Raw genomic sequence first — 17,288 nt, 5'->3', positions numbered from 1 at the left:
TGTAATTGTAATGGTAATTACTACTTTTTTGGGCCATGTAATTTTAAAAAGTAATAAATTACAGTTACAAGTAATCTTCCAAGCTCTGGTGGTGAGCCACTGAATTGTTGGTCGTGGCTTCTCAATAAAGTATCCTTGGGCCTTGTATTGTACTGACTCTGCTCACCCAGGCTGGCCATTGGATCCTCCTGGACAGGAAGACGTGTTAGAGGGTTTCCTGTTTCATGTAAGACAAACAGTAAGGTCTTTCTGAGCTCTGGCATGTTCCTGTATTCTTGGTAATTCTTTGGTCATGACTTCTGCCTTGATCCTCAATCCCACTGGGTTTGTCCTCCAGTTCTGACTTGCTCTTCAGTCCTGATTACTGGCTTGTTTTGTGGTTCCTAGTTCCCATTCCTGGCTTAACTCAGCCCAGCCTTAGCACTTTCTTCTGGAGCCACACTTAAATATTCACAATATATCTTTTAAAATGAGAAAGTCATTTATTCTCAACTAGGGTTTGGTGAGAATTTCGATTCAGTTCGCATTTCAAACAGAATTTATCAAATTCACACTTTCCAAAACAATATGAGAACTGAAACACAGCCATCCTTCGAAATTTGCATTTATTAGAATTTTGAGATGCAGTTCACCAACTAAACAATATTTACAAAAATGTATTAGGGGCAAGTGTGTATAAAAATGAATATATGAGTGAAAATAACAGGCAAAAAGGCATGATGTGATGAGAAATGGTTTGCACAAATATGTACCTTTGTCAACACTGCCTACAAAAATGTGTTTATTTGGAGAAATTCGCACTAAAATGGTGCAGACTTTTCATGGATTTTTTTTTAAATTCATAGATTGCTGCAGAAGTGTAGAGAACTGAATTTAACATTGAAAAAATGAGAAACTGAGAGAACTGAAATTGACAGAACTTTCCATCCCTATTCTCAACTTACCACTGGGTCTTACAGTTAAAGGTATTTCTGAAGCCTGGCGCTGTGCTTTTTGTAAATCATGCATAGTTGCCTCTAGATCTGCAGCCAAACGCTCAGCTAGCTGCTTTCGTTTCTCCTCTATAAAATAATTTCAGACCAAGTCATAAAAAATTAATATACTTTGAAATAACTACACTATATACAGTAGTGCAACTAACATCCAATATTCTCTGAACATCTTTAATATAAATGAACATTTATATATTGCTCACTGAATGTTCAAATCACTTCATATTAATTGATTGCATTCAAATGTAACATCAATCCATAGTTTGTCTTGACATTTCATACATTTAATGATGTAGTGGGTCATCAGTTGGAGCAACCCCAACAAATAGCTGTCCAGACTCTGCCTGAAGACCTTTAGCATGGGAGAACCCACCACCCTCTAGATTATTCTATTGTTGAACTGTCCTTAAACCTGGGGGAGAATGGAGTATCCTGACAGAAGGCATGGCTAGCACACTGAACAGAAACACTTCACACTGCAACATTTTGTTGCAGGTTCCACTTACATTTTAATGCAGAACAATTTTCTTTAGCCATGCAAAACGTCCTTGGCAATTTAAACACTTTAATTCCAAATGCATGTTGGAATACTGTAGTTGAAAAAAAAGTAAAAATTACAGCATACATACCACCAATACTGCCAGGTTGTGTTGCTGCAAGAGCCTGAGCTTCTTGTAGCCCTTTTAAATTTTCCAGCAATAGTTGTTTCCCCTCTGATAGTTCATATAATTCCTTTTCTGGGGGGGAGGGGGAAGTTTTTGAGTCATCTCTTTTAAAATCATTTCTAATATCTTCATGCTCATAAAATCACATAACATGATGAAAGATATTAAAAAGGTATAATTTCATAAAAATGGAATTGTCAATGCATATCTTAACTAGGGCAAATAAATTAAATCAAATCCTTCAAGAAAATTAGCAGAGTCTTATTATATGACTATGACTATGACAGCAAGATTATTATGGATGCAAGGATGGAAGATGGAATTAACACTGATAATGGAAGAATGGCTATTGAAATTACTGGACCTAGCAGACTTGATGAGATGGATTAATCGACATGTTTATTTGGATAAAAATCGATGGATATATTTCTCAAGGACTGGAAACCTCTCTTTGACTTTTTGCGGAAAGAATAAAGTGATGTTAATGAGATTTGATGATTAATTAAGATAACTACTGGAGGAAAGTGATTTTGTAATATATTAAGAGACAGGTTTGTTATATATTATAGACCTATAACTGATCTGCGACAAATCGGAAGTCAACATTTTATTTTATTGTATTAGTTATTAATTTGTTTTTGTTTTGTTTTGTGTTGTTTTTTGAAACTTTGAATAAAAAAATTAATGACAAAAAAAAGAAAATTAGCAGAGTATTTCAAGTGGGCTTCAGTCTTTGATAATATCGCCCACATTTGCTGTGATGATGTAGGTCAGATGTCTGTAAACACTGGTCCCATAGGAACATACAAAACACTTTCAGGCAAAGTATAAGGTCCTCTCTGTCTACTCCCAGTGAACTCTGAGAACCCTTTGATTAGGAGAGAAAAACTGACAGATTAGGAAAAACTGTCCATCCCCAGTGCCTCCAAATCAGCACAAAACAGAAAGCTAAGCATAAATCCTTTTATACTGATCATCATCCTCTATACTGATCATCACCTCCATCCCCCCCTTAGTTTTTAGCATATGGTTAAAAGCTCATACAATTTATCCAGGTGCAAACTGGCTGTGAGCAGGGGATGTCCACTGAAAACTGATAGAGACATGATGGAAATCTGCCTGGCTGCTGCATCTGACGGACTCAGCTACATTTCTGGTGCCTGAGGAAGGGGACGTTCTTCACCAGGACTCAATCCAGGCACAATGGAAGGCTGTCAGATTGATGTATCTTCTTCCTCTGGTGGCCACAGTGATGGGAGTGATAACTGGGCTTTCAACTTTGAAGCAATATGCATGGTAAATGCCCTTTTTAATATTAAAGATCATTTACTCCCTACTTACCAGCAGGTTTCCCAGTTAGAGATTTTTCTGAAGCTTGATGATGTGCTTCTAGTATATCATGTACAGTTGCATCTAGATCTTCAGTCAGACGCCTTCTTTCCTCAGCTAGTTTCTCAAGTATATAGTCTATTAAAAATTCAGACAAATTTATAACAAAATATTTAGTATATGCTAAAATAGCTACACTAAATATAATTGTGCAATTGGTATTTAATAATATTTCAATATTTTAAAGATTAATGCTTAGCATTTATAGTGTGCTTCTTGTAACATTCTACATTCTTCTTCTTGTAACATTACACTAGGGCTGGGGAATGTGAGGTCTTGGGGTCAAATGCAGCCCTCCAAGCCTCTCTGTTCAGCTCTGAAGACTCTCCCAAGGCTACACTTTTCATCAGCCCTGTTCTGTGCTCCTCTCAAGTGCTTTTGCCTGGCTGGAATGTGTCTTTGAACTGTGATACACCATCTTGTTTGCCTGTCTCTGTGTCTCTCTGTGTATGTGTCTGTGTGTCTGTGTGAGCGAGCGAGAGAGAGAGAGAGAGAGAGTTGAGTGTTAAGCCCATACTGAAGTGGAAGTTGCATCTGAAGGAGTTCTTTTTTAGACCAGCTGCATTCAGAAACAACACTAATCTATGGTATAGTGTTACAAGAACACTCCTAAATGAGACTCAACCTTCCACACTCCTTCCCTTTCCTCCTTCAGTATGGCCATGAAGAGGGGAAGATTAACCATAGTTGTTAATCTTAGCTATGGTTAGTGGAAACAAGCCAGCTTCATAAACTATGGACTGGTGTTGGCTTGTTTCCACTAACTATAGTTAACATTGGCAATTTACTGGATCTGGACAACACAGCAAGCTGCAACTAATCTTAAACTGAAGTGAAAGCTGAATTCCTCCTTGTGGGCATGCTGGTGAGAGAGGGAGCGTATAAGTCCAAGGCTGCTGCAACTTTTTCTCACAATTGTTTAACATAACATCTGAACCAGCCCACTGTGTAGCATTTTAGAATAATGTAAGAAATAATGCAGAAACAATTTTCTACAGTCTTGCAAAAACTACTTTACCATAACCTTTAATTGAGGTAGAAGTGCTTTACTTTCAACAATATATATTTAAGATTGTAATTAAAAGCATCAGAGATCCCAGCACACCTACCAGTAATACTGGCTGGCTGAGTAGCTGCAAGAGCCTGAGCTTCTTGCAGATTTTCCCAATTGGATTCCAAATTGGCTTCTAATAGATGCTTCTTCTCCAAGAGATCATATAACTTTCTTCCTGTGAACAGAAATATTTCAGAATTGCCTCTTGAAAAATAGTTTCAAAGTCCTTCTTATTAGCAAATTAACATAAAATGAAGAAAAATATTTTTAAAATGAGATTATTTCATAGAAATGACAAGTAACGTTTTCATTTACCACTGCAGGTTGCATAAAAGAAAGGGTAAAAAAAGTGAAATGAAATCCTTCTTGAAATGTAACATATCTGCTTCAAGCAAATAATCCTGATCGTTAATGCCAGAGATTGAATATAGTGACTAGTGGTGCCATCAGGGTTGGACTTAGGGGGAGAAGTGCAGAGGTCCCGATCCAGCAGACTAACTAGGAGGGTCCCCATGGGACTGGTCAGGCAGCTGCTGCACATGGCTAAATTAGGGGCTGTGGCATGGCAGGCAGATGATAGAGAGGCAAAAAAACCCCTTTTACTGCTGTTCTCTTCCTGCCTCACTGCAGCCAAGAAATTCAGGACACAGAAAGCAAAATAAACTGTCCCTCCCTGATTGCTTGGTGATGGAAAGGTGATAAGATGACAATTTTATACTAAACTCTGAAATCAATAAAATAGGCTGTCAGGGCTGGTGCCAGGCATGATTGGGCCCTTGGGCACCAGCCTGCCCTGGGCCTGCGGTGCTTGCCTGCACTTCCCACCTACCCTTCCTGTTGGCTTGAATGCTGTGTGCGCTGTGCGTGGACAGCTGCCATCAACCAAAGTGGTGGTGTGTGTGGACAGCTGCCATCAACTAAAATGACAGTGGGGGCTTCCTTAAGGGGCTGATGCCCTCCACCATCTTGGTTGATGGCACGCATGCACGCTATACTACACATGCACATGCCTGCCATCAACCAAGATGGTGGAGGGCATCAGCCCCTTAAGGAAGCCCCCACTGCCATTTTAGTTGGTGGCAGGTATGCGTGCACAGTGTGCACAGCATTCAAGACAACAAGAAATGTAGGTGGGACATGCGGACAGGCGTTGCAAGCCCACGGTCTGTATGGCGGGCCCAGAGCTTGGACAAGTTACTTTTTAAACTACATCTCCCATCAGCCCCAGCCAGCATGGCCACTGGATTGGGCTGATGGGAGTTGTAGTTCAAAAAAGTAACTTTTCCAAGCTCTGCTGGGAGCTCCCTCTCTGCAATCTGTGGCAGGGTCGGGAGTTGACACTGGCATGGATCACAGAATGGCAGCGCTACCCTACTAACCTAAGGAGGGGCCCTTCAGGGACCCCTCTGAGCTACATGGGCCCTTGGCAGGGCCTGGCCTATTGCCCTCTGGCGCTTGCCCTGAGGCAGCAATTCTAACTCCACTTACCTGAATGGGACTTACTATGAAGCTGACATGGTTAGAATTGCAGCCTTAGATGGCTTTATAATGGTCCATTAGTCATTTAATTAACTTTTCTTTAAGATGCCACAAGACTTTGTTTTTTCCTGCAAAAGACTAACAGGGCTACTTCCCTGAAAATTCATTAACTTTCAAAGAGAACACACAGGGAAGGTAATTGATTTGTTAATATTTGTTCATGGCCAAACGTATGCATGTGCATTATGAGATACACAAAAAGCATATTTCTTGCATCAGCAGAGGATTACTATTATTATTTATTAGATTTATTAGTCACTTGATACCTGAAAGTCTCCAAGCCACTTATAACAATGTTAAAAAGAAAACAAAGATATCATACTATAAAAATAAAACAATAAAACCACAAAATCACCATGCAGCCACAGGAAGCTTCAGCAGCATACTATTAACAGACAACATCATTTCAGTCTATCAAATGCCTGGGGGGGGGACAGGAGATAAGTGATACCTGGTGCTGAAAGGATGTCAAAGACCTCACTGGGGAGCATATTCCACATATGGGGAGTCCCAACTGAAAAGGCCTTCTCCCTTGTCACCACCCTCTGAGCCTCCCTCAGAGGGGGGACATGGAAAAAGGCCTCAGAAAAAGATCTAAGGGTCCAAGCAGGTTTATATCAGGAGAGACATTCCAGAAGATATTGGGATCCTGAGAGGTAAAGAGCTTCATAGGTCAAAACCAGCACTTTGAATTGGGTTTGGAAGCATGAGAGTGGTTGCTGATTTAGCCATAGCTTTTGCCGCTTTCTCCAAAATTCTTTGGCTCCTCTTGTGAGGAGCTGCTTCTTCTTTCTGCTTTCCCACCAGGCCCATAGACAAGAGGAGGGGGTAAGATGGTGGGAAAAGAAAGCAAACTGAAAGTGTGATGGAGAAGGAACAAAGACGTCTGCTTGGGCTGGCAGGAAAACAAAACTAGAACAAAGGAGATGCTGAGAGGGAAAGGAGGAGGAGGAGTATTCAAATTAACAATAGAGATTTCCTGCCTGGGCTTCTAGAGCATAACCCAATGTGGGGCTATGTGGGTGAGTCGTCCAGGAAAATAAGTGCTATTTTAATCCATCAATCAATAGCTGTTTTTTATCCTGTTTTTATGCTGCAAAGAACTAAAATTCATCCAAGAACAATGAAAAGGGACGTTGTCTGGTGTCCCCATTGATGACAGTGGTGCAACTGTCTTGCAACACTGAAGTAATATGCCTTCAAAAAGTGTACATCATTCATTATTTACCTACCAGTGGATGTTTCAAGCTGAGCCCTTTCTGAAGCATGACGTTCAGCTTTTTGTATATCGTGCATAGTTTCCTTTAGATCCGCAGCCAAGTGTCTTCTTTGCTCGGTGAGCTCCTGTAGTTTATGTTCTACAAAATAATTACAGGCCAATTCATAACAAAATAATATATGACAAAAACTACACAAAATATAACCATGTGATTGGTATGTAATATTAACTAGATTTTTAAAATAAGTATTTGCATTTATAGTACCAGTTGCTCAAATTAATTCATACACGTTATCTCTCTAATCAGACTAACAGCCTTCTAATACTGGTCAATATTAATAAACACATATTGTATGGGGAGATGCATCTGAGGAAGCTTTGTTTTAGACAACTGAATTCCAACATCATTATTCTAAACAAAAAACATATTCTGATTACAGATATGGCTTATAAAACCTGGCTTTTAGGGTGATTAAGATTTTCTTTTGATCTATAATGTATAAAATCAAGCAATGACGCTTATTGACATGGTATAGCATATTAGACCTATGCAAGTCTTAGGGCAAAATAATCCTCAATAGCCATACGAAGGCTTATCAGCACTGAACATAAGCTCAGCTGTAATGAAATGACCTTAAATCCAAGTAGATATATTTTAAGTCTATAGCTGACAACACAAGAAATCACAGCATACATACCACTGATACTGCCTGGTTGGGTGGCTGCAAGAGCTTGAGCTTCCTGTAGCTCTTTCCAGTTGGATTCCAAGTTTGCTTGTAAAAGCTGTTTCTTCACAGATAGCTCAAATAATTCTCTTTCTGTGAAGAAATGTTTTTTAAGTCACCTGTTGGAGTATAATTTCAAATGGCCTTATTGGTCACAAAGTCACATAACACGAGGAACTTTCCATCTGCAATTGCAGATTACATTTTAAAGCAAAGAAATGCTAAATTTAATTCTTGTGGAGTAAACCAATTTCAGGTAGGCTTAAACCTCTGAGAATATCACATAAATGTTGATCTATGTTTACAGACTCTAAATGCTCTAGAGTCTAGGGCTTATGCTTCTTTCATTATTTTCATACCAGAGAGATGTTCAAATTGAGTTCTTTGTGAAGTGTGACACTGTGCTTTTTCTGTATAGTACACTTCTACTATTAGTTCTGTACTCATAAGCAATATGCATGTTAAGTGCATTTCAAAAATAATACATCTTTCATTCTTTACATACCAGTAGGTTGTTCAAGTTGAGCTCTTTCTGAAGAACGACGCTGTGCTTTTTTAATATTATATATTGTTGCTTTTAGGTCTTCAGTCAAATTTCTTCTTTGCTCAGCAAGCTCCTGTAGTTTATGCTCTAAAAATAGTTTCAGATCATTTCATAACTGATTTTAATATATTCTGAAATTACTAACTACAACAGTGCAATTGGTATGTAATATTACCTGGAAATTTTAAATTTTACTATTTGCTTTTATAGTGCTAGTAAAATGATCAAATTACTTCATAGACATAATTTCAGTGTGTGATATAATGTATTCAAGCACCCCAATTTTTGGCCACACCCCAGAATTGGTCGAATGCATGTGAATGGGAAACTCCATTACTGCCTGGAAAAGGTAAGGGAAAGTTTGCAAAGCCTGATAGCTGCACGTCACCTGTGAGTCTTATAACCATGATTCCTCATCTTCTGTTTAAAACTATTGCCTGTCTCCTTAACCCTAACCCTTACCTGTTTGCATCCTGCCATTTCCTAGGAATCGCTTACAAAAGGTCAAATATACTCCAAAATGGCCCATTTATAGTTTCCCACTAAAGAATGAATTCAAGCATATGTTAATTTAGACTGTGCCTCTCTCCTTGCAATTGTTACCCAGATGCAAGGAGTCATGTAGCCAGACAACTTCAAGTTGGCACTAGATCCTTTCAGCATTTTAATTAACATTCCAAAGTGTCATTGGGAAATCACTCTTCTTTCAAATGATGAAATTCAGTAGCTAGAATGTTAAAACAGGAGGCAGAAGCCTCAGAATTTTCCTCAATACATCTTGTAATTCTCTCTCCCCTGATATTTGCCTTTCTTCCTGTCCATGGTGCTGCCAGGTCATCTTCATTTCATCATTCCACTTTCAAACTCCACAGATCAGGAAGTGTAATATATTCCCTCTTGCTAACTCTTGTCTCCACCTAGTTAGGACCATTATCTCTTTAGAATCCTGGTAGAGCATCTGCTTTGCATGCAGAAGGTCCCAGATTCAATCCCCAACATCTTTAGGTAGAGTTGGAATGGTCCCTGTCTGGAACCCCATACATGTGTTTCCAGTCAGTGTAGACAATGCTGATCTATATGAACCAATTGTTGGTTTCAGAGATTGGACTTGGACTGCCTTTCCTACTGCAATCTGCTCCCTGTTTTTCAGATGCCCATCTCTCACCAGCGCTTAGTCTCCTCCTTCCCTGAGCTATCATAGGTCTCCTTGCCTTATAATCTCTTTTCTAACAGTGCTACCCATTCTAACCAAATGTAGGTTATATTCAAGATTGCATTTTTCTGGGGGACGTGTAACCCTGGCACCTATAGGGGTCTTTTTAAAATTGCACCCTGGCACCCCAAGATTTAAGGGAATCAGAAATCATAGTTACAAATCTTGAAAGCAATTGTTGCATTTATCAAGAGGAAGGGCAGGTGGCTAACTATAGATCTTCGAGTGGTAATTCATTCAGACTCACATCTGGGATTTATGCTTGCCTTATGCAGGAAGACTTTACAGCTAAGGCAGAGTTTGGGTTGACAACCAACCCCCTATGCATATAATTGTTGTAAACTGCCCAGAGAGGTTCGGCTATGGGGCAGTATACAAATGTAATAATAATAATAATAATAATAATAATAATAATATGCACAGGCATCACGGGGCATGACTCTCACCTAGTTAAAATTTTTGACATAAGAACATAAGAAGAGCCTGCTGGATCAGGCCAGTGGCCCATCCAGTCCAGCATCCTGTTCTCACAGTGGCCAACCAGATGCCAAACTCTAAATCGTTTATGAACAAGTTGAAAAGCATAGATCTCAACAGCGATCCTTGGGGAATTCCACTTTCTATAGTCCTCCATTGGGAGAACTGTCCATTTATTCCTATTCTCTGCTTCCTGCTACTTAACCATTTCCTGATCCACAAGAGGACCTCTTCTCTTATTCCATGACTTCTAAGCTTACTCAGGAGTCTTTAGTGAGGTACTTTGTCGAAAGCTTTTTGAATGTCTAAGTATATTATGGCCACTGGTTCACCTCTATCTATATACTTGTTGACACTCTCAAAGAATTCTAATAGGTTAGTGAGACAGGAGTTGAGTTCTTCTCTATGTTTGGGTAATTTGTATTTAATAATACTTTCCACCAGTTTTCCTGGGACACACATTAAGCTAACAGGCCTGTAATTTCTGGGATTCCCCCTGGATCCCTTTTAAAAGATTGGCATTACATTGGCCACTTTCCAGTCCCCCGGTATGGAGGTAGATCTCAGGGACAAGTTACATATTTTTGTTAGAAGATCAACAATTTCACATTTGAGTTCTTTGAGAACTCCCAGGTGGATGCCATCTGGACCCAGTGATTTGTCACTTTTTATTTTGTCTATTAAGTCTACTTAAGCTTAAGTAGCAACATATTGTAGTCAGTCTGATTTTACATCGAACTGCAGTTTCAGATTCAACTGTTAATGCACCCAAAATAGAAATAGAACATAACCTCCAGTTTGAAACACAAAAGGCTGTCTTCACCATCATATGACATCGACCAATAAAAAGGCTTTGAAATTAATAAAAATAAATTTGACACAGATTTCTAGGACGAATAATGAGAGAAATATAATTTTCTATGTTAGTTGCTCTGTAGAAACAGTTGTACCACAGAAAAAAAGAAAAAAGAACCAACAGCAATTCTCCATCTTTGGAGATGTAGTCCTGATTGCAGGTGTTGCCACCACTTACCATATGCTCAGAGGCACATGTTACCCAATTCTTCCAAGCTACATAGGAAGTGGATTGGACTGTGAAAGACCAACCCAAATTGTGTTTGCATTTTGACAAATTTGTAGGGCAATACAATATCTCAGAGAGGAGGTCAGGTCTCCAGCTCCCTTGTTGCATTCACTATAGCTGTCCAATTTCCCTGCTTTTTAAAGTTTGATAGAAATATCTGTTGGCTATAGGTACATTCTTAAACCACAAGGTGTTTCTGCCTATTAGCAAACAGCCATATGATTAACCAAAGAAAAATAGGAAAAGTAAATTAAAATAAAAAATGGGACTATTCAAGGCATATAAAGTGAAACATACATGGAAGCTCAGATAAATTGATCCACATCCATTTGTCACATCGTCATCCAAAATATAATTGAATGCTACTCAAATTAAATATAAAACAATATGCAGAAAAGAAAGTAAAGTAGAAAAAGAGAACTTTTAGTTGACTGATCAATAGCTAAGGCAGGAGTTAGTGCAAAGAACAACATCTCCTCTTCTGCAAAACTACCTGGCAATGTGATAGAGCCAATGAAGTGCTTCTTCTGGTGAGATAGGAAGAGGTGGATGGGGTGTGTGACCAATATTTATCTTGTGCAAAGGGCCTTTTCCAGGGAAAAGAACCCTAGACAAGGAATCCTGAGCTTATTAGCTGCAGGTTATCAAATATGGGTTTAACAATAAAAATGAAAAATATTGCATTCCTGTTTCCTGAAGGCTCATCAAAACTGTGACTGGGATGTTTAAAAATGTTAGTTTAAAGGAAATCTGACCAGTGATTTCCCCATCCTGAGTTGAATGGGATGGATGGACTAACATCCTGTTGAATTCATTTTCAAGTGAAGGCTTCTATGACAGGTGCCTGGGGCTTTGTTTTACTATTTGACAAGTGTTACTTAAAAAAGAAGCATGGGAACTGACAGATTAAGATTGGATGTAATAGGTGAAAGAATGTTGCAATCATATCACATACACACCATCTGTCCTGAAGAACATGTTCTCCCTGGATTTCATACTGGCAAAAGCTTCTCCTTTGCCTTTTTAGGCAGGTAAGGAGAGTCTTCTTCAAGTTCAGGTAAAATTAAAAGCAGAATTTGGAAGGAACCTCATAATACCATATCCTCCCTTCTCCTCTATCCTGACAACTGTCTGTCCTGGGTCTGTCCTTTATTTCTCCATTGTCCTCAGCCCAGCCCCTTGCTATTGAGCATCGACTGCATCAACCCTTGGCCCATCTCCTTTCCCAAACTTTTCTCACTTGTTTGGATTCCTAAACCCCACTACAGTGATCCTTTCCAGAGTTCCCATCATTCCTTCTCTTAGCAAGACCTGTACCTCTAGCAGATCCCACTGGAGTCAGTCTCCCTATCTTGCTCATCCTATTCCTACATATCAAACCATATTTACCCCATACCTACATTCAAATGACACTGCTTGGGAGATGTACTTGAGGCAGCTCTATTTTAGACAACAGAGTCCAAATGTCATACAAATATTATTCTAAACAAGAAACATATCCATATAAGGGCTCATTTGGGAGGATGAGACTTTATTATACACTTAATAAAATAAATAAATATATTGTTGTATGCCACCCCAATCTCCAAGACTTCCAGGGGTTCCAGCACTTACCCAGGGTTTGGTTTCCTTGGAAAGAAGGTCAGCAGATGATATGAGGGTCTTATAGGATATATGGTTTTTATTTACACACATTCCAACCTGAGCTTAAGATGGAGGGGTTCATAGATTTATGGTCCATCAGATCTAGCTCCCCATTGCCCATAGCTTTGGGGGTACAAACAGCAAGCAAGCCTCTCTGTCTCCAGTTCCCAGTCTTTCCTCCCCTTTCCTCTGAGGCATCTTCTTCATTTTCCAATCTGTCCTCCTCCAATTCTTGAGGCTTTACCTCCAGCTTTCTGGTGTCTTCCCCGCTAGCAGGCTCCTGGACAATTCAGGCCACTTCTCCTCCCACCATTGATGGCAACTCTGCACAGTCCAAGCTCTTCAGCTGCCTATCCACTTCCTGGATCTCTTTAGCCACCCCAGTCTGGGTGCTCTGCAGCTGGACTCCTGGACCACTCAGTCCCTTGTAGTGGCTGATCAGGCAGGGCTCTCACCTCCTCACATGGGACCTCCCTTTTCTCTTCAAAGAGGCTTTCCATTCTTTCTTCAAATCATTGATGGTCCTCCTGCCACTCTCGTTGCCTTGGCTGCTGGTGGTCCTGGCACTACAATTTCATCTGCTCTAGGAGTGCTGCTAGTTCTCCCTCCATTTTGACTCAGGCACATATTGCTCCCAATAGTTCCTCCAGGAAACTCAATCCCACTTCTAACACCAGTGTTGTGCACCACCCCAGTCTCCAAGCCATGCAAGACTTCCAGGGGTTCCTGCATTTATCTAGGGTTTGGTTTCCTTGAAAAGAAGGTCTGCAGAGACTATGGTGTCTTATAGGATATATGTTTCTCCAGTGGGCACCAGGACACCCCCAAGTGGGTATTGTCTTCCTTGCTAGTGCTTGAGGCAGGAAAGAGTTAACACTCCAAACAGACCATTACCATGGCCCCTCCCACGGAGTGCTAGTTTGTTTTTCCTGCCTCACTTGAGCAGTATTGATTTTCACCTTGCTCTTCAGTCTGGCCAATTTATATCCTTATTTATTTATCTATTTAAGTTATTTATTAGTAGTTATTGTTGAGATTTGAAGGACTCAGTCACAGAACAGGCACCTTCTACCTCCAGAGGAGCATCCGTTCTTCCAGAAACAAAGTCTAGTGATAAGGTGATTAAGGTACCATCACTGCTCAGAAAAGCAGTGAAATCTGAATGGGACTCACCAGTTCAGTCTACCAAATCACTGACATATGCTAAGAAACTATACTTATTAGAGCCAGAGTTTATGGAGCAGCTGAGAACTCCAGCCATTGATTCCCCAATTTCTGCTTTAGTTTCTAGAAATTTCCTTTCAAGAAATGGGGATGCTCAATTGAAGGATCTTACAGAACAAAAGTTAGACATGGCACTTTAAAAAGTCCATGAAGCGACCATGGCTGCTGAAGTAGTAGTTAGGCTAATTTTGTGGCTTTGTCACTGGGAGGCAGATGCTTCTTCTCATATGGTGTTGGCTACAGAACCATATGCAGCAACAAGTTGTTTGGTGAGGATGTGCTGAGAGAAGTATTAGTTGAAACGAAAGAAAAGAAGGCAATGCCAGTAACAAGTAAAAGACGAGAGGACTAGTGCCTTTTTCGCCACTTTCAACCATACCAGTCCTTTTGTCTATCTAGATTTGGAGGAAGGGGGTGAGATTTCCATGCTAACAGACAAGCTTGGGGTCATCCATGATTCCAGTTGCGCAACCAACAACAACCAGCAGCTCGAAATACAGGATCAGCTTCCAACAGAGGTGGAAGGCAACAAAGACAATTCTGACTTATTGCTGAAACCAGTGGGAGGCCGCCTATTGAGATTTGCACAACATTGGCAGACAACATCAGATCGCTAGGTAAAAAATGCTGTGCAGTACGGGTATCAGATAGAGTTTAAGGCTATGCCTCCAAACAGATTTATTCCATCACCAATTTCGGCAAATCCAGAAAAGGGCAGGCTACTACAAGAGGCAATAGAACACCTGATACCAGGCATAGAACCGGTTCAGCAGAACCAGAAATTTTGTGGTGTTTATTCTGTGCTCTTTATCATGCCGAAAAAAGGGAACGATTGGATAGTGGTGCTCAATCTAAAATTCCTCAACAGATTTGTAATGTACAGGAAATTTCTCATGGAAACATTGGTTTCCATAAAACAGGCACTTCAGCTCAAGACTTCTTAGCTTCCATAGATCTAACCAAGGCATATTTACATGTGCCAATCCTTCCACAGCACTGCAACTACCTCCATTTCGCTTACGGAAATCAACACTATCAGTACAGGGTGATGCCCTTTGGCTTGGTATCAGCTCCAAGGGTCTTCACAAAGATAATGGTGACTCTTGTCGCTCATCTCCATCAACAGGGGCTGCATCTGTACCCATATTTAGACGACATTCTGATTCATTCGCAGACAGTACAGTCAGCTTATCAGGACATTCACACCATACTAGCAGTTCTCCAGGATCACGGATTCTTGCTGAACATATCAAAGAGCCACTTGTTCCCTCAACAACGTCGACAGCATTTGGAAGCAATGATAGATACGGAAGGAAAGACAATATCTCTTTTGGAAGAGAGAGTGCAGAAGATAAAGTTGGTGGTTCAACTATTGCTGGGGAAGACCGCAGAGGACATCATGGTCTCAGCAAAGGTTTTAGGGAAGCTCGTTTCCACCATCCAGGTTACACCATGGGCCAGATTTCATGTTCAGACTCTACAATGGACACTGTTACCATACCAGTGGCAGATAGCACATTCCATTCATTTCTAGGTTCCACCAACGTTATGACTGAGGGTGCTCTACGTTGGTGGACAAAGGATTGCAACCTATGCAGAGATGTCCCTCTAAAGGACCTGCCATGAGACACTTACATCAGATGCAAGTCTTCAGGGGTGGAGAGCTCACTACAGAGGTCAAATACTGCAGGGATCTTTGTCTCCTCAGGAATCAAAACAAAGCATCAACTTACTGGAGCTTCGGGCCACACGACTAGTGCTGCAGCATTATGTGCCTTTATTGCATCTCAAGCATGTAATGTTCAGGACAGACAACAACTGTGTGAAAGAGTTCATAAATCATCAAGGAGGGACAAAATCACTGGTGCTTCATCTGGAGGCATCAGGACTGATTTCCTGGTCAGAGCACACTCTACACTCATTGACAGTGGAATACATAAAGGGAGCAGAGCTTGGAAAGGTTACTTTTTTCAACTACACCTCCCATCAGCCCAATCCAGTGGCCATGCTGGCTGGGGCTGATGGGAGTTGTAGTTCAAAAAAGTAACTTTTCCAAGCTCTGAAAGGGAGTAGACAATGTACAAGTGGAGTGGTTAAGTAGACAGGAGGTGTTGCAAGGAGAGTGGCTGCTCCACAAAGATGTGTTCAAACAGATCTGCAAAAGGTTTGGAAGGATGGATGTGGACCTTTTTGCTTCAGATGTCAATCATCAACTGAAGAGGTATTACACTCGGTACCCTTCACTGAGAGTAGAGGCTGTAGATGCCATAAACTCCCATTGGCCAATGGGAACACTTTACCTCTTCCCTCCTTTTCCATTGTTAGCTTGGGTGATGAAGAAAGAAAGGATGGAGAGGGCCAATGTCATTCTAGTAGTACCAGATTGGTAGAGGAGGCCATGGTTCTCAGAGCTAGTCAACCTATCTGTTGAGCCCCCGAGGTCTCTGCCTCTTTGCCCAGATTTACTGCTACAAGGGCCACTTTGGCACCCCAATCTGCAATGGTTGAGTTTAACCTCATGGAAGTTGAGTGGAGCAAATTGCTGAGAGCTGGGTTTCCCACTGAGGTGGTAACCACAATATTGGCATCCAGGAGACCGTCCACAATATGAAACTATCAGTATACATGGGCGGCATTTTTTAAATGGTGCAATAAGAACCACATTACGGCTCGAAAGTCAGGAATTACGGAGGTGTTATCCTTTTTAAATGATGGTTTGAAGAATGGGTTGAGACCCAATACTTTGAGAAGACAAGCATCTGCGTTGTCAACAGTGCTTTCTAAGTCTTCTTTTGAATCAATGGGACCTCATCCGTATCTGAAACGATTTTTAAGAGGGGCTTCTCTGATGACGGCGCCTGTTCATCACTGATCTACAATATGGAATCTTCACAATGTCTTGTCAGCTCTCCAAAAACCACCATTCAAACCACTGAAAACTTCTATGTTATGAATAATGTCATTCAAAGTGTAACTCCTGGTAGCAATAGCTTGGAGCTCTCTCAGTAGCAAAAATCTATCTATTTTCCATACCAACAGAGTCATATTGAGAACAGATTCTGCTTTCGTTCCAAAAGTTAATACAGCTTTTCACCAGCAAGAGTTAGTATTGCCAGCATTTTCTCCTTCACCAAAGCATCCTCTAGAGCATGCTTGGCATTCATTAGATGTAAGGAGAGCACTTAAGGTATATATAAACAGGACAAGGCCGATAAGGCACACTGATTCGTTGTTGTTTCTTACCACGCAACTACTCTGGGTAAAAAGGTGTCCTCTTCTTCTTTAACAAGATGCATTAAGGGCTGCATTGCCTTAGCTTACAGTTCTCTAAACATACCATTGCCATCAGGTATCATTGCTCATTCAACAAGAGCAGCAGCTGCTATCGCAGCTTATTCAACAAATGCACCTCTTCAAGAGATTTGTCAGGCGGCCACCTGGGCAAGCCCGAATACTTTTACTAAACATTATTAGATATTTATGCACTGGCTGAGGCAGCCTTTGGTAGATGAGTTATTC

General features: G+C 40.7%; 1 protein-coding gene across 1 annotated transcript in view; it reads right to left on the bottom strand.

Moving 5' to 3' along the window:
- Positions 1 to 17,288, bottom strand: part of CCDC7 (coiled-coil domain containing 7) — a 430,640-nt gene that overhangs the window by 169,039 nt on the left and 244,313 nt on the right. Inside the window, exons 39-45 of the mRNA XM_061586654.1 lie at positions 8,089 to 8,214; positions 7,557 to 7,676; positions 6,872 to 6,997; positions 4,156 to 4,275; positions 2,999 to 3,124; positions 1,622 to 1,729; positions 945 to 1,061 (exon numbers count right to left, since the gene is read on the bottom strand). Of these exons, the coding sequence (XP_061442638.1) occupies positions 945 to 1,061; positions 1,622 to 1,729; positions 2,999 to 3,124; positions 4,156 to 4,275; positions 6,872 to 6,997; positions 7,557 to 7,676; positions 8,089 to 8,214 (843 nt within the window). The remainder of the gene's footprint in view (positions 1 to 944; positions 1,062 to 1,621; positions 1,730 to 2,998; positions 3,125 to 4,155; positions 4,276 to 6,871; positions 6,998 to 7,556; positions 7,677 to 8,088; positions 8,215 to 17,288) is intronic.

This window comes from Rhineura floridana, chromosome 10, assembly GCF_030035675.1.
Source record: "Rhineura floridana isolate rRhiFlo1 chromosome 10, rRhiFlo1.hap2, whole genome shotgun sequence".
In the NCBI taxonomy this organism is placed as follows: domain Eukaryota; kingdom Metazoa; phylum Chordata; class Lepidosauria; order Squamata; family Rhineuridae; genus Rhineura; species Rhineura floridana.
This window is presented reverse-complemented; position numbering and strand designations above follow the sequence as displayed.